Source organism: Brassica napus, chromosome C5 (assembly GCF_020379485.1).
Source record: "Brassica napus cultivar Da-Ae chromosome C5, Da-Ae, whole genome shotgun sequence".
In the NCBI taxonomy this organism is placed as follows: domain Eukaryota; kingdom Viridiplantae; phylum Streptophyta; class Magnoliopsida; order Brassicales; family Brassicaceae; genus Brassica; species Brassica napus.
The window spans coordinates 7,832,020-7,859,371 of NC_063448.1; the positions used below are offsets into that span (position 1 = coordinate 7,832,020).

Consider the following 27,352-nt stretch of genomic DNA (forward strand, 5'->3'; position numbering starts at 1 on the left):
TCTACATGTTCTTCCTAATACCATGTTAGGGCTTTTTATTCCATTTTTCAATCTCACTTTTAGGCACGACAATATTTAGCTAGGCCACCTTTATTGTCTTTGCGGCTTTGCCACCACCAGCTTGGCCTCTTCCTCAACCACCTCTAACAACACCTCCATGTTGGTTTTGGCTGCCACTAAGTATGATATAATTAGATGATAAATACAAACATCACATTGATGTGAAAGTGAGCTAAGTCAATAACACTTACATTGGTAGGTGTCTCATACGGAGCTGCATCACTTCCTAGTCTTCCTCTCCTACCTTCAACTCCTTCTCTGCAATAATCAGTGGCTTGTTTAAGTCCTTCTGAGTGCAATCATCAAAAGGATCACCTCGCAAAATCAACTATTCTCTTGTGAATGGAAAAAAAAGACAAACAAATATCAAGACTTACCCCCAATAGAAACAGCTAGGGAGATCAGAGATGGATGAACTTGATGCGCCGATACAAATGATGAACCACCATCACTACCTCATATGGGTTCTTAAGCTTCTTAAAAGCTTCACCTAACATCTCATTCTCCATACTTTTCGGGAAGGACCAGCATCGCCTACAAAGCTCACAAACTCAATATATGTTTTTCTTGCTTATGAGTATCTACTTAACTAATAAAGATAGAGAGACATGCACTTCAAAGAAAAAATAAAACATATTACCTTTTTCTTATATTCTCGGCTGATATAAGCCATGTGAGCGCACAGCTGAGTAGTGGCGAGCACGATTCAGTAACCGAGCAACATCATCTGACTTAACTCCATGCACTATAGACTGCATACACTGTGATGATAAGGAGTGGATATTTAACGGTAGAAAAACACAGCATAGTCTGAATCTTTGGGTTGTGAAACAAAGGAAGCGCTTTTACCTTTTATCAAAAATCCTTTCTTTGATTTCTCCACGTCTTTTTTCTATCTTCCTCCTCCTTTCTTTTTATGGTCTCTTCGGTTTTACACCATCATACTTGTGCTTCTTCTAAGCCTACTAAAAGACAAAAAGGAAGCAATTTTGTAAGTTAAAATGTATGATACCAAAAAACAAAAACTTTCGCATGAGGAAAATGAATAGATGAAGCGTTTCAGTTAAAGAGAACCAAAAAAAAATTAGGATTGTTATTAATTCATTTCTTATCGTCTCAACCCGATATTCCTGATAAAAATGTATATCTATTTTTCTATATATTCAACAGTCAATTTATAGTTAATTTGTTACATATATTTTACATCTTTTTCTTAAGTTATTGAATTTGTTATTATAAACTAACATATTCAGTATTTAGATGAAAACTAAAATATATATATAATTATTAAATATATACATTCTATAAATATTAAATAATTTAAATTTTTAGTAAAAAACACTTTTAGTATTTCTCAGTTGCCGTCATTTCCTTTGAAGATACTGAGATACCAAATTGGATGACATCTTCCTCTGTTAGGGAATATCAGTGAAAATATATTTGAATACATGCTGAGCCCTAAATCATTTTTACAATCCAAATTATTGTCATATATATAGATATAATTAAACATATAAAATTGTGATTTTATTTTACCTTTAGATGCATAGTTTTTCACTCGCTTTAGCTTTCATCAGTGATAATAGAGTGATCTTAATTTTAAAAATTCGGGCATATAATTATCTTAGTCAACGTACACCTAGAGGACTAAGAGTCTAAGAAGCTAGAACTCACAGGAATAGACTCGAGAACTTTAGAAATGGTGGGCGTAGCAGCTTTCCCTTCTACAAAAAGAAAAAACGTGGAGACGCGAAGAACCTTATGATAGAACATCCACGGTAGAATCTGATCCAATCCAGTTGTGCTAGTCGTGATACATATCTGTAAATTGCTAAAATCATAAAGTTACCAACTTTACAAATACCAGAGACAGATCTGATAAAATCAAATCAAATCAACAATCTCCTTGATTACAATACTTGAGGTACATATAGCAATGCCCGAATCATAAAGGCGAGAACTTTACAAAACCCCCAAAGACAGATCTGATCAAATCAACAATCTCTTGGCAAAGAACCCATTCTCGAAACACTCGAAAGCAGAGGACTTTACATTACCTTAGGCTTTAGATTGGAATCAACACCGAAGTTCCAATCACCATAGTAAGGAAAAGAAGGGGAAGAGCTTCGATCTAGGTTCGAGCAATCAACCCTCGCCATTGGAGGATGAAGGCGAGGCAGGCGAGGAATCGATTGACTGGAACTGGAATATAATTGAAGTTGGATGAAAATACTTAAGAAGAGGGGTTCAGAAGGGAAGACGAAGCGGAAACAATAACTTTTTGGAAGAGGGGTCGTCGATGGAAGAAAAGAGGATGTGTCATCTGATGTGTCAATTACTTATGTTTTAATTGGATGATTTTTTAAGATGACGTGGATAGGTTGGCTGATGCTCGTATAACCCTTTTAGTATTAGTTAGATTTTCTCTGCATGTGTTTTATGTTAGGATTTGAAAAAAAAAATTACAATAATGTTTATGGTTGTTAAGATGTTACAGGAAATTTTTTAAAAATATTGAATATCTTACCAGAATAAAAAATTAAAGCTGACGTTATTGGCTACTGCCCCCCACTAACTAAAATTTATGGTTTAGACACGTTTTTAATTCGATCTTGTTTTGTTTTAAATTTTTGTTTCTTGCATGAAATTTCTCTCTCTTATAAATTTCTTTTAATCCATTGATAATTTTATATTTTCTTCTAAATCAAGCTTTGCATAATGGAAAGGTGAATCAATGTAAAATTTTATTTTCTAAATTAGCTAATCTGTATAATAGTTTAATATTGATCGTTACTACTTAAAAATAACCATATTTATTTTAAGAAATTATCAAATTAAATACATGAACATATATTAGGATATTCTGAAAAAATATTACTGTTAGCTTCTAATGTATAGCTTGTGATTTCCTCTATTTTTATTTAATTACTTCACGAATATGATTTTTGTAGATTGTTTATAATACATTTGACTGATTTTATTGCTTTTAAAATTTAACCTAAACATTAGTCTCGAAATTTGTTTAAAAATATCATATATAAATATATACCAGTGTATATACACTACACAGCCAGATTGATATATTATTTGTAGATGACTTCTTCGTCATCATCAGCTTCTTCTTCTTCTATATGCTTTTCTTTCCTGATGATTGCTTTCTCAGTTGTCTAGTAGTCATTGCAAAACACAGATGCTAATCAGGGGGAAAAAAAAAAGATACGCTGGACTTACCACGACATCAAGCTCAATACCAAGAATTAAACACAGATTCTCGAACTCTTCCTTAGCTACACAGTTAAAAGAAGAAGACTAAGAAATAAAAGAAGATTAACTGAATCAAACAAATGGATTGAAGAAGAAGGAAGGTATACCAGTGTATATAATTTTCACCAGAAGAGTGGTTAAAAGGCAGTGAATAAGAGCAAAACCTAACATGATCCAAGGCGTCAGCTAATTAGTGAATACTCTTTACAAAACTGGCCGATCAAAGTCGTTTCCAACATACAAAACTGTGTTCAACTACATCAAAGAAGAACAACAACTAATAAGTGGATCTTGTTCTTCTACTTGTTCAGAATTCTGTCTTTTCTGGTCACATAGAACAACAAAAGAGAAGCATTTTTAATTTCTTATATTACATATCCAAGTGTATATGAACAGAGAGAAAAAGAAGGACACACCGTGTCTCTAAATTTGCGGCATGAAATTGAACTTAGGAGGATTAAAGTGCAGATTCGGCAACACGTATAGTGTCGCTGTGGATCTGCATCAACATGGCAGGAACCGGAGTTGGGTTGAGACACCGTGGTAGAGGCGGACGAAGAGTACTGTGCAGGAACCGGGGTTGGGTTAGCCGGATCCTATCCATCAGCTTCTTACCAAATGAATCCTGTAAAAGAAGGAGAGCTAAAAAGAAGGAGAGCTAAACAGACAATTTCAGAGAAGGTGAAGTGAAGATAAAAAATATTAAATTTAATAACTCGCAAATTTCTCACTTTTGAATTGGGTGAAACAGATTTTATGTTGTTCAACAGCGTTTGATTTGCTGGAATCAGGAAGCTTCTGCATCAGCTCTTGATCTTCTCGGCTGAGACGTTCTCACTGCCATAAACAAAACAAATTCTATAAACAGCCAAAAGGGATGAGTATATGATCTGAGTGGAAACCAACGCTGCATCAATATGAGTGGAAACTAAAACTGAATAACAAATGGGTTTAGTACTGCGTTTAAGTTTTTCTATTAAACCAACGAAACCATAAACCAGTTTAGTCCCCAAATAACATGTATCAATACTACACTCACAATGAGGGAGATAGAAAGTTAACCCTAACCAATCCTTAACGTAAGGGTTATGTTCCTTTGTTACCTTTGGAGCCACGTATCCAAGAGTACCAGTTTCTTCAGTCATGTCATTTGGATTCTGAGCTCCAATCCTAGCCACTCCAAAATTAGCAAGCCATAGATTGCTCTGTTAATCCAAAAGCATGTATCTTTTTCATATAACGATGAACGATTCTATCTGAATGTAAACAACTTAGCCTGTTAAAGATCAATCACAATTGTATATCACAAAGATTCCTTTATTTCTTGGAGATTCATAAAGAATGAAAAAGTGTTATGTTTCCGTAAACTTACACGCCGGAGAGGAACGCCAACCGTCCCGTGAATTTATGCTGGTATCATGACAAATTTCCATCGCCAGCGCATCATTAATTTCCAGATCCATGACTTTGAAATCGGATTCAGATTTTCAAACGTCAAGCATAGATGCAAAAAAATTGAGCAAATGTAAATTCCATGTGCACAGAAAGAACAAAAAGGGAAATTTAACTTACAGACTGCCATTAATAAGAATCTAGGATGAAATGTCAATTAAGATGTCTCTTAGAAACAATCACTTCTAACGGAGAAAGAAGATAAAAGAGGATCTGAAGAAGATTGTGGAAGGATTAGATTGTTTGAGGGTTCCGTGAGGTGCATATATATACCGAATGCAATCGCAACTGATGGATAGGATGACCAAGTAGTGTGCTGCTTAGATAACAGGATCGTCACTGCGCGATCAAAGAGAAACGAAGAACACAAAGGGGTTCGCATCGCAACTGATTAGGGTTTCCGTAGAAGCTTGTGGTCGATGGGCCGCAGACTAAGCGCAACACGAAGCCCACGTGAAGCCCGTTCGGACAGAACAAAGCTTTAGTGAAACGGTGCGGATCCGACGTGTCAACGCGGTTGAGCTCCTATTTCCGACGTGGCATCCGAGCTGGCAGCCTCAGGAAGGATACAATGCTTCTTTTATATATAAAGATGTAATTCAAAATCAAAACTATCTTAAACAATCGATATTATCACCAGAAATTATTTAATTCAAATTTGAAAATTACCATTTATTATTTTCCTAAGCGAAATTATCTTCCAAAATATTTTCATATATCTAAGCAATCACCATAACAATTTCGATATCAATCAACTACCACAATATTCTTATTTTGCTTATAATCTTGCAAATCACGTATAATATCTAACCATTAATGACCTATATTCACGTAATTACTTTAAATTTAAAACAAACTAAGCAATTTTGAAAAAAATTGAATTTTATTTTTTTATCTTTTCATTTGTTTGTATTACGACTGTTTAAAAAAATCTGTAATTATAACTTTAAAATATACATTAAATCACATAATTTTTAGTATAATTTAATAAACACTCACAATATACTCAAAATATTTTACACTAATATTTACGTTACCAAGTAAAATGAAAAGTTGTACAAAAAAAAAATACATCCTCATAGTTTAAAAATGGATACCGAACAAACTGAACAAAATACACCAATTTCAAAACTCTATAAACTATGAATCAGTAACATGAATATTTAACATATAATCATTTTGAACATATATCCGCCGAGGATCCAAAATCTAGTACTTTATATTATTGTCTTGATAGTCCCTATCAAACAAAGCAGCAGAGAATGATGAGTTGAGTTATATTAAAGTTAGTGTTCTTAATTAGCGGCGAAATACATGCCTTTTCCTCAAAAGACAATACGACTATATATATGATTAAAGTAGCAAGTTTCAGATTTTTTATACACAGTGAAGGTCCGCACATGGACGCATTTTAGTATAATAAGAAAAATCATTAAAAGGCCAGTTGACGAGTGTATTTGGTGGACAGTAAGCTCGCCGTTAGGGTTTTGTAATAAGCGACCAAAACTTTTGTTCTCAGATATTTTATTAATTAATATCGCGTTAATAAAACAAACACTTCTTTCTTCTCCTTCTTCTACACAGAGCCAGCCACCTTATCATCTCTCTATCCCCCCCATTTCCTCTTCTCGCCGGAGAGTGTGATAGAGAGATGGAAGGTCTGATTCAACCCAGAGGGATTCTCTCTCTACCGACCAAACCCATCGGAGCGAGAAGAACTCTTCTTCTCCAACCCTCTCACGCCTTAAAGCAAAGACTTTTCACCAGAAACCTCCCTCCCTTGTCGATTTCCTCTAATGGGCATTCCAAATTTCAATCCTTTCACCCAAACCCACACAAGATTTTGATTTCCCACAGGGAGAGAAACAGAGGCTTCATCTGCAAGGCGGAGGCCGCCGCCGCCGGAGAAGGAGGAGACTCGACGGCCTTAACGCCTCCTAAGGTTTTCGGCGTGGAGGTCACGACTCTGAAGAAGATTATCCCTTTGGGGCTAATGTTCTTCTGCATTCTCTTCAACTACACGATCCTCAGAGACACCAAGGACGTCTTGGTGGTTACGGCGAAAGGAAGCTCTGCTGAGATTATACCGTTTCTCAAGACATGGGTGAATCTTCCCATGGCTATTGGCTTCATGTTGCTTTACACCAAACTCTCCAATGTTTTGTCCAAAAAGGCTCTCTTTTACACTGTTATCGTCCCGTTCATTGCCTACTTCGGAGCCTTTGGTTTTGTTATGTACCCTCTCAGCAGCTTGATTCACCCTGAGGCTCTTGCTGATAAGCTCCTTGCAACGCTCGGCCCTAGGTTCATGGGTCCTCTCGCTATCATGCGGATTTGGAGTTTCTGTTTGTTCTATGTCATGGCTGAGCTTTGGGGTAGCGTTGTGGTCTCAGTTCTCTTCTGGGGCTTTGCCAATCAGGTGAATTACACGCGCTTGTCATTAGACTCACTAGCCATAGTAATAACTATCTTATACTATATGTGAATCTTTTTTTTTTTTGGTGGCAGATCACAACTGTTGATGAAGCCAAAAAGTTCTATCCATTGTTTGGACTAGGTGCCAATGTTGCACTTATATTCTCAGGAAGAACTGTGAAATATTTCTCTAACATGAGAAAGAATCTTGGCCCTGGAGTTGATGGTTGGGCTGTCTCATTAAAAGCCATGATGAGTATTGTCGTTGGGATGGGCCTCGCCATCTGTTTCCTCTACTGGTGGGTCAATAGATACGTCCCACTCCCAACACGTAGCAAGAAGAAGAAGGTAACAATCAGGTTGAACATAAAAAAAAAAATACTAATGGTTCTATGTTACTAACTGCATAGCTTATGTTTGTTACAGGCGAAACCACAGATGGGGACGATGGAGAGCTTGAAGTTCTTGGTGTCATCACCATACATCAGGGATCTAGCTACTTTGGTTGTCGCCTATGGGATTAGTATCAACCTTGTTGAAGTCACATGGAAATCAAAACTTAAAGCTCAGGTGAGCAACATAGAAAGTTTCTAATAGGACTATGCTTTTCATCTTACATATCTTATTCTTTGAGCGCAGTTCCCTAGCCCGAACGAATACTCAGCGTTTATGGGTGACTTCTCAACCTGCACGGGTATTGCAACATTCACAATGATGCTTCTAAGTCAATACGTATTCGACAAGTATGGATGGGGAGTAGCTGCAAAGATCACTCCAACCGTTCTGCTGGTGACCGGAGTTGCATTCTTCTCTCTGATACTCTTTGGTGGCCCGTTCGCGCCACTGGTTGCCAAGCTTGGTATGACACCGCTGCTCGCAGCTGTCTACGTTGGAGCTCTCCAGAATATCTTTAGCAAGAGTGCTAAGTACAGCTTGTTTGATCCTTGCAAAGAAATGGCTTATATCCCATTAGATGAAGACACCAAGGTTCCTAACTCTTCTATCTTCAAGAAAGTACATGCATATAGGTTTAAGATTAAAAGAGAGAAAAAATTATAACCAAACCATACCAAAAGCATAAACACTAAACTAACTAACCAAATATCGAATCAAAATAACCGAATTTATCTAAATTTTTTTAAAAAATATTACCAAAATCTAACCTAAATCAAAAACATTGGTAGGATTTTCAAAACCGAACTAACCGAACTTTATTTTGGGTTGATTCAGTAAGATTTATGTTGAACCGAATAACCCAAACCCGCATGCCTACCTACCTGCATTCTTCTGATCTTTGGTCTTTACGATTTTGTGACATTGGTTTTTCAGGTTAAAGGCAAAGCTGCAATTGATGTTGTCTGCAACCCATTGGGGAAATCAGGAGGTGCACTAATCCAGCAGTTTATGATCCTTACGTTCGGCTCACTCGCAAGTTCCACTCCTTACCTTGGAGTCATCTTGCTCGGTATAGTCACTGCTTGGCTAGCGGCGGCTAAGTCTCTAGAGGGACAGTTCAACACTCTGATGTCTGAAGAAGAGCTTGAGAAGGAAATGGAGAGAGCTTCATCGCTCAAGATTCCTGTTGTGTCTCAGGAGGATGCCTCACCAGGAGAATCTACTAGCCAACTACCGGAGAAATCTGCTCCGACCAGCATTTAGACGGTGACGAATACAAAGGATATTGAGATTTGATACTTGATACTTGAGAGGTTTAAAGGTGTTTTGGGCTGAACAAGATTTTGATAGTGAGAAGACTAGAGTCATTTAGCCATACGCTTTTGTTTGTTTGCTTTCTTTATACCCAACAGCAAACTAAATTTATAAGTTCTATAATCTTATGAATAATCTATGTATTTTAGACAACATTTTAAAAATAAATTTGTGTTATTCTTGATTATTGTATTTCAAATTTTAATAGATTTATAAACCCAATCAAAATTATGTGTTATTGAATTAGTGGTTTTAATTTCTATGTCAAGATCATGCATTATTCCGATTTATTTATTAATTTGATTTTTATACTAGGTTTTAGTGGATTTGGAAAAAAATTGTATATCAGAAAACAAAAACAAAAAGATTATACGGATTTTATAAAAAAAAATAGTTTTAATTTATTTACTAAACTGAATTACTATTTTAAAAAATTATAAAAATCAACTAAATATAAAAACGAACTACTATTAACATTGGAAATAAATATGAGGTGAATACGTTTCCAATAACAATGAAAATATCTGATTTAGTGGCGGACACGTCGTCGTTTCGAAGCTAATGATCATCGCTAATTAAGACAGGTCTTGTCCACTCTATCTTCTCGCCTTATTAAAACCCCCCCACTGTAAAACCTCTACCAGTATGAACCATATTCTTCCCTCTCCGCCTTTCAGACGATGGCGTCTTCATCTCAAACTCCTCACTTTCATCTCAACCCAGAAAAGTCGAAACCTTTCCAGAGAAAATCTCGTAACCATAGAAACGTCAACTTCCAGTGGAATTTCGGAATCCGAAAGCTCATCTTGAGAAAATCTCAAGGACTAACAGTTCTCAGCTCGAGTTCCAGCAGCACCCACTTCTCCAATTCCCAATTACACGGCCTCTGCGCGAACGGGAAGCTGGAGGAAGCCATAAAGCTCGTCACTTCGATGCGGGAGCTGCGTGTTTCCGTAGACGAAGACGCGTTCGTGGCCTTGGTGAGGCTGTGCGAGTGGAAGAGAGCGCACGAAGAAGGATCCAAGGTTTATGATATCGCTATGGGTTCAATGAGCAGCTTGGGCGTTGAGCTGGGTAACGCGTTTTTGGCTATGTTCGTGAGGTTTGGTAATTTGGTTGATGCCTGGTACGTGTTCGGTAAAATGTCTGAGAGAGACTTGTTTTCGTGGAACGTGTTGGTCGGTGGGTACGCGAAGCAAGGGTATTTCGACGAGGCGATGTGTTTGTATCATAGGATGTTGTGGGTTGGTGGTGTGAAGCCTGATGTCTATACGTTCCCTTGTGTGTTGAGAACCTGTGGGGGTATACCTGATCTAGCTAGAGGAAGAGAGGTTCATGTTCATGTGGTTAGGTTTGGGTATGAGTTGGAGATTGATGTGGTGAACGCTTTGATTACTATGTATGTCAAGTGTGGTGATGTGAAGAGTGCGAGGTTGGTTTTCGATAGAATGCCTAGAAGGGATTTGATCTCGTGGAATGCGATGATCTCTGGTTATTTTGAGAATGGGATGTGTTGTGAAGGTCTTGAGTTGTTTTTTGCTATGCGTGGGCTTTCTGTTGATCCGGATTTGATGACCATGACGAGTGTTATCTCTGCTTGTGAGCTACTTGGAGATGGGAGGTTAGGGAGGGATATTCATGCTTATGTGATAACCTCAGGTTTTGCTGTTGATATGTCTGTCTGCAACTCGTTAACTCAGATGTACTTATACGCTGGGTCGTGGCGTGAAGCTGAAAAGGTTTTTAGTAGGATGGGGCGCAAAGACATTGTGTCATGGACCACTATGATTTCAGGCTATGAGTTTAACTTTCTTCCCGGAAAGGCCATAGACGCTTACAGAATGATGGATCAAGATTGTGTGAAGCCAGATGAGATAGCAGTCGCTGCTGTTCTATCTGCTTGCGCTACTCTAGGTGATCTTGACACAGGTGTTGAGCTCCATAAGCTTGCGATTAAGGCGAGGCTCGTATCCTACGTGATTGTTGCAAACAATCTCATTAATATGTACTCAAAGTGCAAATGCATCGACAAGGCCTTGGACGTCTTTCACAACATCCCACGCAAGAACGTCATATCTTGGACATCGATCATTGCAGGGCTCCGACTCAACAACCGGTGCTTTGAGGCGTTGATATTCTTCCGGCAAATGAAAATGACGCTGCAGCCAAATGCAATAACTTTGACAGCTGCATTAGCAGCTTGTGCTAGAATAGGAGCTCTGATGTGTGGGAAAGAGATTCATGCTCATGTGCTGAGAACAGGAGTGGGGCTTGATGATTTTCTTCCAAACGCACTCTTAGACATGTATGTACGGTGCGGGAGAATGAACATCGCTTGGAATCTGTTCAACTCCCAGAAAAACGATGTCTCATCATGGAACATTCTCCTAACCGGATATTCAGAAAGGGGTCAAGGCTCGGTGGTGGTGGAGTTATTCGACAGAATGGTTATGTCCAGAGTAAGACCAGATGAGATTACATTCATCTCACTGTTATGCGGCTGTAGCAAATCACAAATGGTCAAAGAAGGTTTGATATACTTTAGCAGAATGGAGGAGTATGGTGTGACCCCAAACTTGAAGCACTATGCTTGCGTGGTTGATTTGCTTGGCCGTGCAGGCGAGCTAGAAGAAGCGCACAGCTTTATACAGAGAATGCCAGTTGTACCAGATCCAGCGGTATGGGGAGCCTTGCTTAACGCCTGCAGGATTCACCGTGACATTAAACTCGGTGAGCTATCAGCAAAACGTATATTTGAGGTGGACAAAGAGAGTGTTGGCTATTACATTCTGTTATGTAATCTCTATGCTGACTGTAACAAATGGAGGGACGTTGCGAGAGTGAGAAGAATGATGAAAGAGAACGGGCTAACGGTTGATGCAGGTTGCAGTTGGGTAGAAGTAAAGGGTAAAGTCCACGCGTTTCTCAGCGATGACAAGTACCATCCTCAAATAAAAGAGATCAACACTGTTTTAGAGAGGTTCTACGAGAAAATGAGTGAAGTTGGGATTACTAAAACAAGTTCTACGGGTGAGGCTGAGATTTCGAGAGATGAGATATTCTGTGGACACAGCGAGAGAAAGGCAATTGCTTTTGGTCTGATCAACACGGTCCCAGGAATGCCGATTTGGGTGACAAAGAATCTCAGTATGTGCGAGAGTTGCCATGATACAGTGAAGTTCATCTCCAAAACAGTAAGAAGAGAGATCTCTGTTAGAGACGCTGAGCATTTCCACCACTTTAGAGATGGAGAATGTTCATGTGGAGATTAGAATGAAAACAGAAGAAGGAATATATTTCATCAAGGTATTGTTAATGTTATTACAAGGAAAGCTAGATTAAATTTTGGCTTTGTTTTGTCTGTAACGTGTTCTGTATGTAACATTAGCTATAGATTCAATCTTAAATTTTATTGATCATCATTACAATAAGAAAGAATAGCTTATAAACAAAACAAAAAGTCTTTTTATTTGTGTTACAGGAAGTAGAATGCTAAGTGTATAATTTTTCAAATAATGAAGAATGTAAAAATGTTCTATCTCTTTTGGAAGTTGAAACTCTTGATTCCAATAGCAAAGATGACAGCAAAGGCCAATGGAAAGATAACGTTCATGGCAGCAACCACTCCCAAGAAACCTTCTCTGAATCCATAGAAATCTTTGATAAATTGCTTCACGCTCGTACCATCTGCCATCGGTTCAGTAATATCACCGAACTGTGATGTGATTAATCCATACAGTGTCCATGAAACAGGGCAAAGCCAGTAGTACCACTCCCACCAAACCGGCATACTCTGTTTTACCAAACCAAAACAGAAGTTTAGGGTCAAAAACATAATAATAAAATAAGCCCAAGCCCCTTTTTGAAATTAATTAGTAACAGTTATATAACGATAATTTTCAAGATTTTGGTGTAGTTACCGGACGAGGGATGAGGAAGCCGGAGAAGAGATTCCATATGCCGTAGAAGGCGGATGAGACGACGGAGGCGATGTGGTGGTTAGGAGTCATAGCAACAGCCATCATACCGTAAAAGGTGAAAGTCAAGAACGATCCATACATAAAGAAGAGGTACCAAAAGAACTTAGCAGCGGTCCACTCGAACCCTATCATCGCATACACTATGAGACCGTACACCACAGCTTGCACAAGAACGTAAGGCATCTCTATGAACACCTGAGCGAAAGCATACGGCATGGCGGAGTACATTCCAGCGGCTTGTTCTCGGTAAAAGACTGTTCTCTCGACGTTGACGACAGGTTGAACTGAAGCAGCGTTTTGTAGTCCGAGGAAGAGAACAGCTGTGTACATCGAGCCCATAGCGTTTGATAAATCTTGTTGCGTTCTCCTGTAGATGAAACAAGAAAAATTAATTAAGTGTTTAGGTCGAAACTTGGAAGTCACGTTTTGTTTCTTGGAGGTTAATTAGGCTTACGTTTTGCCTCCGAGGTCCCAGAACATTGTGCCGAACATGAGAGCGATACCGATTGTGAAGAGGAATCTGACGGCGGTGTAAGGAGGGTTTCTCCAGTAGGACCAGTGTTGTTTCCATAGAGAAGCCATGCATTGTGTCCAGAATGATTGTGAGTATTGTGTGGGGAAGTATAAGTCTTTTGACCCTGGAGCTGGTTGGCTTAGCTCCTTGATAAGATCCTTGTTTCTCCTACAAAAGATTGGTGAGATCACATTCTACAACGTCTTGAATGTGATTATATTTAATACTTACTTGTAAAGTTCTGAGTTCTTGTAGAGTTGGGCGAAGTCAACTCCTAAAGCAGCTTCTTGAGAAGTGGTTGAAACTTCAAGCATCCACGTTGCTGGGTTGTAACCCTCTGTGATCTTGCTGATTCCTTGAATACTCTGTTGTTGAGTTAAATTAACATATTAAGTCCATGTCTTACTTGAGCTACAAACAAACGTAGAATATAATTTGATTAACTATGTCTTATGTGTTACCTCAAAGTAGTTGATCAAATGGCTTGATTCATGTCCAAGAGGTCCAACGTAGATCTCTTCACCTCCACGCTTCAGCAAGAACAACTGAAGATACACAAACATATTAGAACAAATGTTTTTAAAGTTTTTTTTTTTTTCATTTTTCTTGTTAAAAGTGATTTTTTTATATACCTCATCAAAGGCTTCAAAAATGTCTATGCTAGGCTGGTGGATGGTGCAGACGACTGTTCTCCCTGTATCCACCGTGTTCCTCACGGTTCTCATAACGATGGCAGCAGCTCGTGCATCCAATCCTGAAGTAGGTTCATCCATGAAGATGATGGAAGGGTTTGCAACCAGCTCCACAGCGATGGTCAGTCTCTTTCTTTGCTCCGTTGACAAACCGCTCTCACCAGGTAGTCCCACTAGTGCTTGCCTCAGGGGCGTTAGCTCCACCAGATCCATAACTTCATCTATGAACATCTGCACCATTACAACCAAAAACATTTGTTAGTACTATTTCGATTTACTCATTTAATTCTTGGAAATGGTAATGTCTGAAAAATAACCTTTCTTGTGTTTGAATCAACTTCTTTAGGTAACCGTAACCAAGCTGAGTAAACCAAGGACTCGTAGACCGTAACATGTGGGGAATGGATATCGGTTTGTTCGCAGTATCCTGAGATACGTGCAAATGTTTGTTGGTTCTTAGGGTAACCGGAGATAGTGATGTTGCCATCAATGTAACCACCGGTTTTCCTTCCGGCAAGAACATCCATCAGAGTTGTTTTGCCAGCGCCAGAGACACCCATGAGAGCTGTAAGCACGCCAGGCCTGAATGTACCATTCACACCTTTCAACAAGACAAGTCTGTCTTCTTGTGTTCCTTGCTCTATCATTTCCTGTTGTAAAATAAACAAAGATTAGTAGGAAGTTTATTTGATTGATGAGAACTCAAAGGGCCTAGGATGTCGTTGTTACCTGAGGCATGTCAACTGAGTATATAACATTGTCGAAGGTTATTGAATGCGGCTCAAATGGAAGCACCATTCCTTTTTTCTTATTAGCATTTGCTTCAACCACGAGAAGTTCTGTCTCGTTACTTGCAGGCTCTTCCGTTAAAACAGCTTGAGGCTTTCCTAAGGCTGTACATATGGAAAGTTCATATGGTTAGAGGAATAAATAAAATGTTGTATCAGAGATGTGATCAAGTAAAATGATTGGTTACATACAGTTGAGATATGTTAGAGCTAGCGTGAAGCCAAAGTTAAATAGCACCACGTATCCGAGTAAGGCTCCAGTTCCAATCCAGTACCAGTATGCATGTGGTAAGAACCCACGTGACTTTAGGACAGTAACTCCAAGTGTATCACTTGAGTTTGGAACAGCCTGTAATACAATCAACGTATCAGTCACGTCTAAAACATTATACCAAAACCTTGATAGGGGGATGGATACTTACTCGACTCCAGCTGTGTCCGAAGAACTCGTTGGCCACAATAGCGTTCTGTCCGTACATGATTGGTGAGATCCAGTAACCCCAAATCCACCACTTCTTAATATCATCTGTTTTGACAATAGTAAAATAAATGGTTTGAGATTTTGATTTTGAGTTATGTTAGAAACTTGATGTAAACGTATATGAATGAGATGAACACATGCCTTTTGAAAGTACCACACCACCCAAGGCAAAGAAGACGAGCATCGCAAACGCACCAAATGTGTTTGCAACGATCATGTTTCTTCCCAATGCTGCCACCATCTTAAACAATGCTGAAGCCATCTGGTTCATGAGCACGAGTAGAATATACTGCTTAAACAACCTGCAAGTAACCAAGAAGCATTCTTTCTTATCAACTCTTGAGTAACCAAATGATTCATATTTAGTTGTTTGGTGTATGTAATAAAAAATAATGTTTGCCAAACAAAATATTATTACGCAAGCGACATGTCAAAATCTAGTGTATTATTATAATATACCTTCCAATGTTGGGGTCAAAGCCGATGACATAGTAAGTGATGAATGCTGTGAGAGCGGCTTCGATGAAGCTTATAGGGATCTTGAGAAGCCAAGGAGGCAGAGAGTAAACCCATGCAGGGTAGAAGAGTAGGTCTCTTTGTTTGTAAAACACAGGAAGTTTTGCAATGGTCATTGAAAGTTCAGACATTCCATTGAACATGAGCATCATAAGGATGAAGAACAAGGCTCCTGTGTAGAGACTCCCATCTACTACAGTCTTCTTTTGCATCTCTGTCCTAAAGAACAGAGTCATTGTCGCAAATGCCATCACCAGCAGCTGTAAACAACAACATGTTCATGAATCTGCCTTGAAGATTTTGAAACAAATGAGAAGAGTTGGTATTCCCACTTACTTGTCCGAACTTGAAGTAGTAAACAAATGAGTTTCTTTTCATGAGTAGATACTCTCTGGAGAAGCTTGTGTTGACAAGTTCTTTGATACCAACTCCATACTTCTTGGTGGTTAGAGCAGCTGGATGGCTCTTCTTCTTGTCAAACGGCACGGCAAGCTCATCTCCCATTCTCCTCCCAACATGGAACGATTGAAACGCCTCTGCGAACTCCCTCACTCTTATGAACCTGTAAGGCTCATCAGGTCGTGCCCAGTACTGCATTTGGTCTTTCTTTGACGTCACTTCTTGAAGAAAATCAGCGACGCCTTTTCTTGGAGGGCATTTGAATCCCATGGTCTCAAAGAACTCCACCACATGCTCACGTGGGCCCTCGTAGATGATCTCACCTTCCGCAATGAGGAAAATATCATCGAAGAGATCGAATGTCTCGGGGGCAGGCTGAAGCAGAGAGATCAGAGCTGTCCCGTTGAAGATGTGAACATAGTTTCTGAGAGAGTTCACTATCTGGTACGTCGTTGAGCTGTCTAAACCAGTGGATATCTCGTCCATGAACAAAGCCCTAGACGGTCCGACCAGCATCTCACCAGTTGTGACACGCTTCTTTTGTCCTCCGGAGATACCTCTCAACATATCATCACCGACCATTGTGTCTGCGCAGACTTCAAGCCCTAAGATCTATAAAAGAAGCTTATATGAGTTCAGTCTAAGACTTCGATAATTTTCTTATAAAAAAAATGTTTGAATGAAACTATACCTTAAGGATGTAATCTGTCATCACATTTGTTTCTTCACCTGTTGTTGATGTCGCCTTCATGAAGACATCAATATCAGGATCAGGTTTGATGTTTGCTTCCTTCTCCCTTCTTGCCAACTCCGTCAACATATCTAATGCACCACAAAAACAGTGACGGTCAGCAAAAATCAACATATACCAAAACGATTTTTTTTTGAGAAAATGGTTAAAACCAAAAACTCACCATAACGTGAACCAACACCTTGGAAGCGAGCTGCGTAAGCAAAAGTCTCACGAACTGTCATTTCGCCGATGTGAACATCGTTTTGACCTATATATGCAGCTGCTCTTTGTGGCACAAACTCATTCATTCCATGACCATTGTATGTCACTCTTCCAGTTTCCTACAGACCAAATAATGATAAGTTTAATATTTTGATTCCATTTTCACATAAGTCTGAAACAAAGAGAAAGAGGCAAAGTTGGAACCTTTAGTTCATGGTCAAGCTTTCCCGCCAAGGCAAGCAGAAGGGTCGTTTTGCCAGAACTTGGAGGACCCAAAAGCAGAGCCATCCTGTACAATTAAAAGTTTTTTTTTTTTTTTCTTAAAGCGGTCAACAAGTTCAAATATTTTAACAATATCTCAATAAAATAACCAAAATCATTTTATATAGAAATAGATAACGGAATCTGAAAATTCACCTGCCGGGCTTAACGATTCCACTGACGTCATTGAGTATAGTGAACTTCTTCTTCCGGTTGGGAAGGAGGTGCAGAGAGTTCAGGAGCTTCTGTTATATAACAATCGAACAAAGACTGTTGTTAGATTTTTTTTTTTTTTTTGAATATATAAAGCAGAAAAAAAAAGAAGAAGTAAAAAGCATTCTTACATCTGCAAAGTTGGATATGAAATTAACGAACGTGGGTAAAGCTCTGCCACCGACATGAACCTCTGCTTCAACTTTTAGATGATCAAACCGTACTTCTATTGTCGGAAGATCTATTCCAACCCTGTCATTTTAGAAAAAATTAGTACACAGCCCAAAAAAGAACAGAGCTCCTCTGTTTCTATTGAAAAGAGAGGTTGTGTTAGATTGGATCAAGACTTGTTTACCTGTCGATACGGTTCTTGAGTTTCCAGAGGAGCTTCTCATGCTCGTCGTCACCGACTTTGATAAGCCTCTCGAGCAGTTTCTTGGTATCTTGGAATCCAAGCTTCTCAATGTCGATCTGGTTGATGCCATGAGAGGCAGTGAGGATTCCTTTCCTGAGACGGTCAAAGGTAGGGAGCTTCTCAAGAGCAGCCCATTTCAAAGCTTCTTCATCGTCTTCTTCTCTAGAAGACCTGGAGAAAATCTCCATTCCTGAATCTCTCTTCCACCCAGAGGAGTCTCTTCTCAAACTGTTACTCGCTTTCTGAAAACTAGTTCCTTCCATTTTCCTCGGATTAGTGAATCCCAGAAATCAAATGTTTTTTCTTTTTCTCTTCTCTCTCTTTTTTTTTTTTGTTTATATCAGATCAAGAATTAAAGAATAAGTTATGCAAACATATGGGAGCAAAAAAAAAAGAGAAATGTGAGATGAATGATGAAATGAATGTAGGGTTTGTGTTCTCGTATATATACATATTTGGCAGAGGAGATATAGTTATTCACGAATAAGCACATGCATGTATTTTGATTACAAAAAGGTGGAAAAATCAGAGACGGAACGTGACGAAGAGACTGACGTTCTACGCTTTTTCCTTGGTGTACTTTGAATTTACAAATAGTAAAAGGAGAAAGCTTACGTCAGCTGTGACTCTCTCTGGGACATCTAGAAGCAGCATATTAGGAAAGCGAATCATGTAGATATACACAGGGCCGGCTTAGATAGGGGGACGAACGGTGCGACCGCCCCGGATCCAATATATTGTACCCTTATTTTTTAATAGATAAATACCTGATTTTTTTAAAAAATACATGTATTCTTATATTAAAAATAAGAAAAGGGGCCCAAAATTTTTTTATATGAAAGTATTTTTTTATTTTCATAGATTTATTTTTAAAAACACTTTTGGTATTTTGAAAAAAAACATATATTTATCAGACTTTTTAAAGAAAAATAATAGTTTGAAAATTTAAATTCTTTTTTTGCTCCAGGGCCTATGACATTATTGAGCCGGCCCTGGATATACCATCGTAAACCTTGATCCTAAAGGTATTAGAAACTTCTAATATGTCTCTATGAGAAGATAATGATAAAACAACCGTTTCATTTCATTAATTGATCCCACTTTTAAACTTTTATAACTTCTCACCAGAATCATATTGTACAGTGTGAACTGAATAGTAAAAGGTTTTTTGAAACATAATCATGTCTTTTTCTCTTTTTTTTGTCAATTAATCATGTCTTTTTTCATACGTTCTTTATGCATCAATGATCTTGGACAGTTTTTTTGTCTTTGTCATTATAAATACAACAAATAAAACTTAAATTGGAGTACGAAGATCTTCATACGATATATTAAAAATGGTCAAAAAAAAAAAATTTGAACTGCCAAAAAAAAATATTGCCCATTATTAGCAAGCAAACATAAAAAAAAATACATAGGAAATAAAAAAAACTGAACTCAAATCCGTAAGCTCATATATTTGTTCGTCAATGTGTAAAAAATCTGATAAATATTACTTCATTCGTTCTGAAAAATGTATATTTTAGAAGAAAAAAATTGTTAAAAAAAATACAGTCTTTACTTTTTCAATAAATTCCTTAATGTTAAATTGTAAAGTTTAAGAAATACATTTGTGTTTATTGGCATGTTATTGGATAGAAATTGTGGAAAATATTAACTACAAAAAATTATGCGTTTGATAATCATAAATTGATATGTTTTTTTAATATGTTTGAAAATTCTAAAAATTATAATCTTAAAAAACAGAGAGTACAAAATAATTGCTACATCTACGCTGAGGAAGCAAAAACATCATCAAGTATATTACCATTTTTCTAATATTACTTACATGCTATACTGAACACTTATTGAAAATAACCACTTACCGGAAAATTAATAGATAGCATGAATATATGCAATTTAAATAGTAACTAGATTTTGACCCGCGCTTTCAAAGCGCGGGTATTTTTGTTTTTTTTTTCAATTGACAAATATTTAGTAAATATCACATTTTCATATATTTGTGTTTTATTTTATAAAAGACTTAAAAATTTTATCTTTATTTATCGTATTTCATTTTAAATGACTATTTATGTTAAAAAAATTAAACTTTATTTTTTTAATGAATTAAGTTGGTATAACTCTGATAAATTAATTTTATTATGGGGTTAATATTTTAATTAAAAAATTATATACTTTTAATAAAGATTTATACTTTTCAATAAAAAAATTCAATTATTTTTATGAATGCTTAAATTATATTAAGAAAAGAAAAAAAATAATAATTAAGAATAGTTGAAAAAAAATTATTTGAACTTGGACTCAATGGTCTAAAGGAAAAAAAAAAGGTGAGAATTGAATCTGATTTTTTAATAGGCCCAAATGGCCCAAGAGAGATTTGATTTGGGCTGGATCCAAAAATAATGACCCAATATAGATTTGTTATTAATATTACTTAATTACCCTTAATGAAACATGCAATGTTAGTGAAGGAAACATGCCCCTAAGGTAATTATGATAATAGGATCCTGTTTTAATAGTATAGATGTGGAGAAATCAAACGATTGTAAATCCTAATAGTGAGTTTGGCGTTTAGACTTTGACGATTCTACGCTGAGGAATCAAAAGTACAAAATAATTGCTACATCTACGCTGAGGAAGCAAAAACATCATCAAGTATATTACCATTTTTCTAATATTACTTACATGCTATACTGAACACTTATTGAAAATAACCACTTACCGGAAAATTAATAGATAGCATGAATATATGCAATTTAAATAGTAACTAGATTTTGACCCGCGCTTTCAAAGCGCGAGTTTATTTTTGTTTTTTTTTTTCAATTGACAAATATTTAGTAAATGTCACATTTTCATATATTTGTGTTTTATTTTATAAAAGACTTAAAAATTTTATTTTTATTTATCGTATTTCATTTTAAATGACTATTTATGTTAAAAAAATTAAACTTTATTTTTTTAATGAATTAAGTTGGTATAACTCTGATAAATTAATTTTATTATGAGGTTAATATTTTAATTAAAAAATTATATACTTTTAATAAAGATTTATACTTTTCAATAAAAAAATTCAATTATTTTTATGAATGCTTAAATTATATTAAGAAAAGAAAAAAATAATAATTAAGAATAGATGAAAAAAAATTATTTGAACTTGGACTCAATGGTCCAAAGGAAAAAAAAGGTGAGAATTGAATCTGATTTTTTAATAGGTCCAAATGGCCCAAGAGAGATTTGATTTGGGTTGGATCCAAAAATAATGACCCAATATAGATTTGTTATTAATATTACTTAATTGTCCTTAATGAAACATGCAATGTTAGTGAAGTAAACATGCCCCTAAGGTAATTATGACAATAGGATCCTGCTTTAATAGTATAGATGTGGAGAAATCAAACGATTGTAAATCCTAATAGTGAGTTTGGCGTTTAGACTTTGACGATTCTAGTTAAGTTGCCTTCTGCAAGCCCTTGTTCCCAAACCGCCATTATTTAATTGAATTGTATCCGCTTGGACTTTACCTATATAAAAATGGGGTTTTTGCCAAAACTAACCCACAACTTGATTTTAATTTCAAACCTATACCCAAACTTGAATCAAATGCAAAACTAACCTAAAAGCCTAGTGAAATTACAGCTCAACCCCTTGTGACCAAACAAAAAAACAGAAGCCATTTTTACGAATATAGCCCCAGTAAATCGTCTGAGTCGTCTGAGAAGTTGTAAGTCGTCTGGACGACTGAAGTGTAAGTCGTCTGGTACCAGTTTATTTTAAAAATAATTTATAAATCTTGTAAAAAAATATTTTGATGCGTGAAAAATAAAAATCAAGTAATTATAAACAGTTTTAAGTGATATAAATTAAGATATGATAAAATTGATTTGTTTTGAAGATAGATGAGTGGAAGTAGTGAATCATGAAATACTTTGGTTTAGGAGTTTGACAAACATATGTTGTAGTATTGTATGTATTGTTAGGGTTAGATTTTGGAAAACTAAAATGTTTTTTTCAAAAATTAGTTTTCACCTATATGTCTTTATTTCTGTGTATAGTAAACACTTTTCAAGTTTGATTTGGTTTTATGAAGTGTTTAATTAGATAAATAAGTTTAGGGGTTATGTTTAGGGTGTGGATGACTTATATTTCAGTCGTCTGTTGAATAATTTACCCGGACGACGTATATTTCAGTCATCCACATCGTACCGAACCTTTAATTTTACCAATGTACGTTTTAACCTAACCGGATCATTTTACTCGGACGACTTACATTTCAGTCGTCTGGTGAAGAAATTAAAACAGACGACTTACATGTAAATCGTCCAAATATTCCCGCCTAAATTTTTTTAAAAAAATTATTTTCCCGCTTAAATAATTTAAACCAGACGACTTACTTGTAAGTCGTCTGGAAAGTCTTCTATTTTAGTTTCCCGCTAAAAATATTTAATTTCCCACTAAAAATATTAAACTCTTCTGGACGACTTACATGTAAGTCGTCTGTTTTAATTTCTTCAACAGACGACTGAAATGTAAGTCGTCTAGGAAGTCGTCTGAGTCAAAAATATTTAACCTAATTGGATTTTTTGTCTCCCTATATAAAGAAAAATTTACACATTCTCTCTCCTCCTCTCAAATGGCTGCAACAAAAATGTAATGTTCATCATTCTAAAACTCTCCAACCTCTCTCTAATCTCTTTGACTTGAAAACACCAAACTTTATATGAATTTTTCAGTTTTGTCTCATGTATTTCTTAATAATCTATCTCTTTTGCAGGTTTTTAATCAAATGGTACTCATCTTCCACTAATTTAAAGGTAGATCTATTAATTTTAGATATGTATTTTTGTGTGTTCTATAAATGTGGATTTATCTAATCTTCCACTCATTTTCTCTATTTTTAAGTCATTTGAACGTTTTTGGATATGCAGGTTTTTCAGATCTGGATTTGATATACAGGTTTTTCAGATCTGGATTTGATATACAGGTTTTTCAGATCTGGAAGACTTCTGAGACGACTTACTTGTTAGTCGTCTGGAAGTCGTCTAGAAGTCGTCTGGACTTCTTGGAAGTCTTCTGACAAAGTCGTCTGGACTTCCAGGAAGTCGTCTGGATTTTTCTGAGCGTTTTGGTAAGTTCTTATGTCTGATTTTTCTTCATTTGGTAACTTCTTGTTGTATAAAGTTCTTACTTTTTTCCCAAACTAAAACTCTCCAAACCCACTCTAATCTCTTTGACTTGAAAACACCAAACTTTATATGAATTTTTCAGTTTTGTCTCATGTCTTTCTTACTAATCTATCTTTTTTGCAGGTTTTTAATTAGATGGTACTCATCTTCCACTAATTTAAAGGTAGATCTATTATTTTTAGATATGTATTTTTGTGTGTTCTGTAAAGGTAGATTTATCTAATCTTCGACTCATTTTTCTGTTTTTAAGCCATTTGAACGTTTTTGAATATGCAGGTTTTTCAGATCTGGATTTAATATGCAGGTTTTTCAGATCTGGAAGACTTCTGGGACGACTTACTTGTTAGTCGTCTGGAAGTCGTCTGGAAGTCGTCTGGAAGTCGTCTGGAAGTCGTCTGGAAGTCATCTGGAAGTCGTCTGGAAGTCGTCTGAAAGTCGTCTGGACTTCCTAAAAGTCGTCTGGACTTCCTGTAAAGTCATCTGGAAGTCGTCTGAACTTCCTAAAAGTCTTCTGACAAAGTCGTCTGAACTTCCTGGAAGTCGTCTGGACTTCTTAGAAGTTGTCTGGACTTCTTAAAAGTCGTCTGGTCTTGTCTACTCAAGTGGAATCCAAGCTTGTCTTTGTAGAGGAATGATCTATAATAGTTTTGTTTGTGGTCTGTTTTGTGAATTGCATGTCTACTCTTTTAGTTGTGAATTTTTTGTAAAATCAGTAATAATGTTTTCCAAGATGTATTAAATGTGCTAACAATGTGTTTACACATTTACAAATCAATGAAATAATAGACTTCAGTAGCCTTTTTCTTATCTTTGGATCTCTCTTATGCAATAATAAACTCCAATGGCCTTTTCTCATCTTAATAAACAAGAATGTTGGTAGCTTCATATTGATACAACATTTTAAGAAGCATTTAACCTTCTTCCAACTCATAACAATAGTCATCATTATTTTCTATAACAATAATACTTAAGAGATGAAAACAAACAATAGTAACTAGTCAAAGCATATCATATTTTTTTATAAGTTTGCGTTGAAAAACTTAGTCAAATTTAGTAAAACTAAGGGAGAGAACATATTTTGTAAATATGAGTTTTACATATCTTGAAGTTACTTATCACTCTTAAAAATACAAGTTATTCAAAAACTAACGTAGAAGACTTAAAAACTAGTGGAGAAGACGCGGACGACTTCAATCTAAGTTGTCCAGACGACTAAACTATACGTCGTCTGGTCAACGCAGAGGTTATTTTTGCAATTGACTTTGAAATCTGTTATTTCGGACGACTGAAAAATAAGTCGTCTACTATTGTTTGGTTAAAAAAAAAACTCCAAAAAAGCTAGACGACTTACAGTTCAGTCGTCATAAGTTAGTTTTGCATTTGACTGGATTATTTCAGAAGTTTGACTTTTCTGGACGACTTACATTTCAGTCGTCTAGTGAAAATTAAAATAATAATATTTTTTTAAAGTAGACGACTTACAGTTAAGTCGTCATAGGTTAGTTTTGCAATTGAAAAAAAAAACTTCAAGATTTAATTATATACAGACGACTTATAATTCAGTCGTCCACGAGACGACTGAAATGTAAGTCGTCCAGGATTTACGAGGTTTGACCAGAATCTCGGAAAACAATCCTCGACGACTTACAAGTAAGTCGTGGTGGATGACTGAATTATAAGTCTTCTGTGTATAATTAAATCTTGAAGTTTTTTTTTCAATTGCAAAACTAACCTATGACTACTTAATTGTAAGTCGTTTACTTTTAAAAAAATATTATTATTTTAATTTTCGACAGACGACTGAAATGTAAGTCGTCTGGGGAAGTCAAACTTCTGTAATTATCCAGTCAAATGCAAAACTAACCTATGACGACTGAAATGTAAGTCGTCTAGGTTCTTTGGAAATTTTTTTGAAAGCAAACAATAGTAGACGACTTAACTTTCAGTCGTCTCAGGTTACAGATTTCAAAGTCAATTGCAAAAATAACCTTTGCGTTGACCAGACGACTTCCAGGTAAGTCGTCTACAGCCAGACGACTTCCAGTTAAGTCGTCTACTTTCCCAAGTAAGTCGTCTGACGAACAGATCTGGAAAAAAACTCGATGTCATACCTTAAATTGGTGAGATAAGTTCCTTAGCATACATAAGACTTCTCCAAGCACACAGAATCACAAACGAAAGTCACCCACCCAGAATCGCTAGCTTCTATGACTCTATGAACCATAAAAATTTTAGAATCAAAATCTTGGGTTTTTTTAGCTCATTGTGGAGAGAAAGTGAGAGATATGTTGTGTTTAGTTCACAAGAATGGAAAAAGAAAAAGGGTAAATCGATATTGGGAGCATTAAGAGCTTCAAATTGGTTGTTCATGGTGGTTGTGGTATTGATGACAATGACAATCTTGTAATTACTTGAAGATGATGAGGGTGAGAGAGTAAAGATGTCATTTTCGAAAAAAAAAGAAAAAAAAAATTGATGGCATTTTCGTAAATTATATGAACTTGTGGGGTGAATAGGGCAAAACCAATTTAAAAAAAAAAAAAAGGTTAGTTTTGTGTTTGACTTTAAGTTGTAGGTCAATTTTGCAAAAAGCCCTATAAAAATATACATATTTTGCACGTTATTTTATTTGATTTTCTAAAGCTACATCCGAAAAGTTCACGTTACGTGGTTTGAAAAAAAGAAGATTAAGATGAAGTTGATGAAAAAAAAATTAAGATGAAGTTATGTGTTTGATTTTAGTACCATTGAGTTGGGACTTAATTTGTTAATTAACCTAACAAGATAGCACTGAATAAAGATATATTTTATTGGTAAAAGCGCACTCGGCCACAAGTAAAAGGTTGACCGGAAGATGTTCTTTAACCATCTTTTAAAACAATTATGCTTTAGTTTACGAAAATAAATCTACAGCCAAAACTTTATAAAGAAAATATATTAGTTTTAGAAATCAATTTCTTTAAAGATCTTATTCAGTGCTTTGGAAAAAATTCTACAGCAAAAAAAAGTTTTAACCCACAGCTAAAAAATCCAAAACCTAAATATTAGAGTAAAAAAATTTAAAGTCACACCATCAACCAATCAAACCTTAAAATGTGTAATGAACGTATAATAATAATGCTAGTTAGAAAAACATACTCCATCTGTTTCCGAAAGTAAGATTTTTTAAAGTGTTCACGATTATTAAGAATTCAATAAATGTTTATAATTTAATTTTTCTTTTACTTTATTATACACTTTCCAATAATTTTTCACCAATGAAATTTAATCAATTCAAATATTTTTATTTAATGTTTTTTTAAAGTATAAAAAAATACCTTAAACATATAGAAAATCTATCTTTGTGGAACAAGTAAAAAATCTAAAACATCTTACTTTCGGGAACAAATGGAGTATAATATAATAACCTCATTTGAAGATTCTAATAGAATCAACGAAGATGAAATTAATGTTGTTCATTAACGTCTTCACACAGCCACATTCTTGGAAGTTTCCTATCAAATTTTATCGAGACCTTTTAAATATGGGGGTGACTGTTGTTTCAACCAAAAGGTACGTCCCTAACCGGAAAATAGCTTTGGGGGAGCATTAATGTTGGCTAATGAAACAGTTATTGGTAGGGCAATTAAAAGTAGGCTCTTTGGTAGTTGTTGCGAATCATATTTATTGGTCCAGCGTTCTGCTCCTATTTAAATTACAAGGGTAAGCCAAAAATCGGACATATAATTAAAATTAACGAGACTAAAAACAAACCGAAGGTAGTTAACGTCCGAGGTTTAAGAAAGTCAAAGGTATACTTTACAGTTGAGAAAATTAGGAAATGTCAAACACAGTGTCGACCAATAAGGACCCCACTCGGTTCGAGAATAAAATAACGGGCTTTTGTTGAATTACCCTGAGCAGGTCTTATAATAGCCCAATAATACAGAAGACTCTCACCCAAATACAGACAAAAGTCAACGAAAGCATCTTATACAAACTGACTGAAGTATCTTTCAATAAGAGTATAAACACATATTCGATTTCATTTCAAAACTATAAGTTTTAGGCATAT

General features: G+C 36.0%; 3 protein-coding genes and 1 long non-coding RNA gene across 5 annotated transcripts; 2 read left to right on the forward strand and 2 right to left on the reverse strand.

The window, feature by feature from the left end:
• Window positions 1–2,013: 2,013 nt before the first annotated feature.
• Window positions 2,014–5,493, reverse strand: LOC125587498. 2 transcript variants are annotated; one of them, XR_007323783.1, is made up of 4 exons: window positions 4,697–5,493; window positions 4,428–4,529; window positions 3,432–4,161; window positions 2,014–3,347 (listed from the first exon to the last, which is right to left on the reverse strand). It is a non-coding gene; the product is annotated as an uncharacterized LOC125587498 (long non-coding RNA). The 2 variants fall into 2 exon arrangements; XR_007323782.1 differs by having other exon boundaries at window positions 2,014–4,161.
• Window positions 5,494–6,242: 749 nt separating this feature from the next.
• LOC106452381 (ADP,ATP carrier protein 2, chloroplastic-like) lies at window positions 6,243–9,088 on the forward strand. The gene is made up of 5 exons (XM_013894482.3): window positions 6,243–7,195; window positions 7,285–7,539; window positions 7,618–7,761; window positions 7,831–8,178; window positions 8,521–9,088. The coding sequence occupies exons 1-5, from the start codon at window positions 6,428–6,430 to the stop codon at window positions 8,848–8,850; spliced, it is 1,845 nt and encodes a 614-aa protein (XP_013749936.2). The 5' UTR covers window positions 6,243–6,427; the 3' UTR covers window positions 8,851–9,088.
• A 409-nt stretch (window positions 9,089–9,497) lies between these two features.
• LOC125587499 (pentatricopeptide repeat-containing protein At1g15510, chloroplastic) lies at window positions 9,498–12,323 on the forward strand. Its single transcript, XM_048758123.1, has one exon. The coding sequence runs from the start codon at window positions 9,582–9,584 to the stop codon at window positions 12,171–12,173; it is 2,592 nt and encodes an 863-aa protein (XP_048614080.1). The 5' UTR covers window positions 9,498–9,581; the 3' UTR covers window positions 12,174–12,323.
• On the reverse strand, window positions 12,293–18,536 carry LOC106452390 (ABC transporter G family member 40). Its single transcript, XM_048758122.1, has 19 exons — window positions 18,056–18,536; window positions 17,832–17,952; window positions 17,644–17,732; window positions 17,431–17,515; window positions 17,186–17,345; window positions 16,963–17,093; window positions 16,209–16,883; window positions 15,816–16,132; window positions 15,498–15,658; window positions 15,298–15,401; window positions 15,068–15,224; window positions 14,817–14,980; window positions 14,405–14,737; window positions 14,028–14,318; window positions 13,857–13,940; window positions 13,627–13,760; window positions 13,336–13,563; window positions 12,822–13,248; window positions 12,293–12,694 (listed from the first exon to the last, which is right to left on the reverse strand). Exons 1-19 carry the CDS (start codon window positions 18,376–18,378, stop codon window positions 12,437–12,439), a joined length of 4,242 nt encoding a protein of 1,413 aa, XP_048614079.1. The 5' UTR covers window positions 18,379–18,536; the 3' UTR covers window positions 12,293–12,436.
• Between the last annotated feature and the right edge of the window lie 8,816 nt (window positions 18,537–27,352).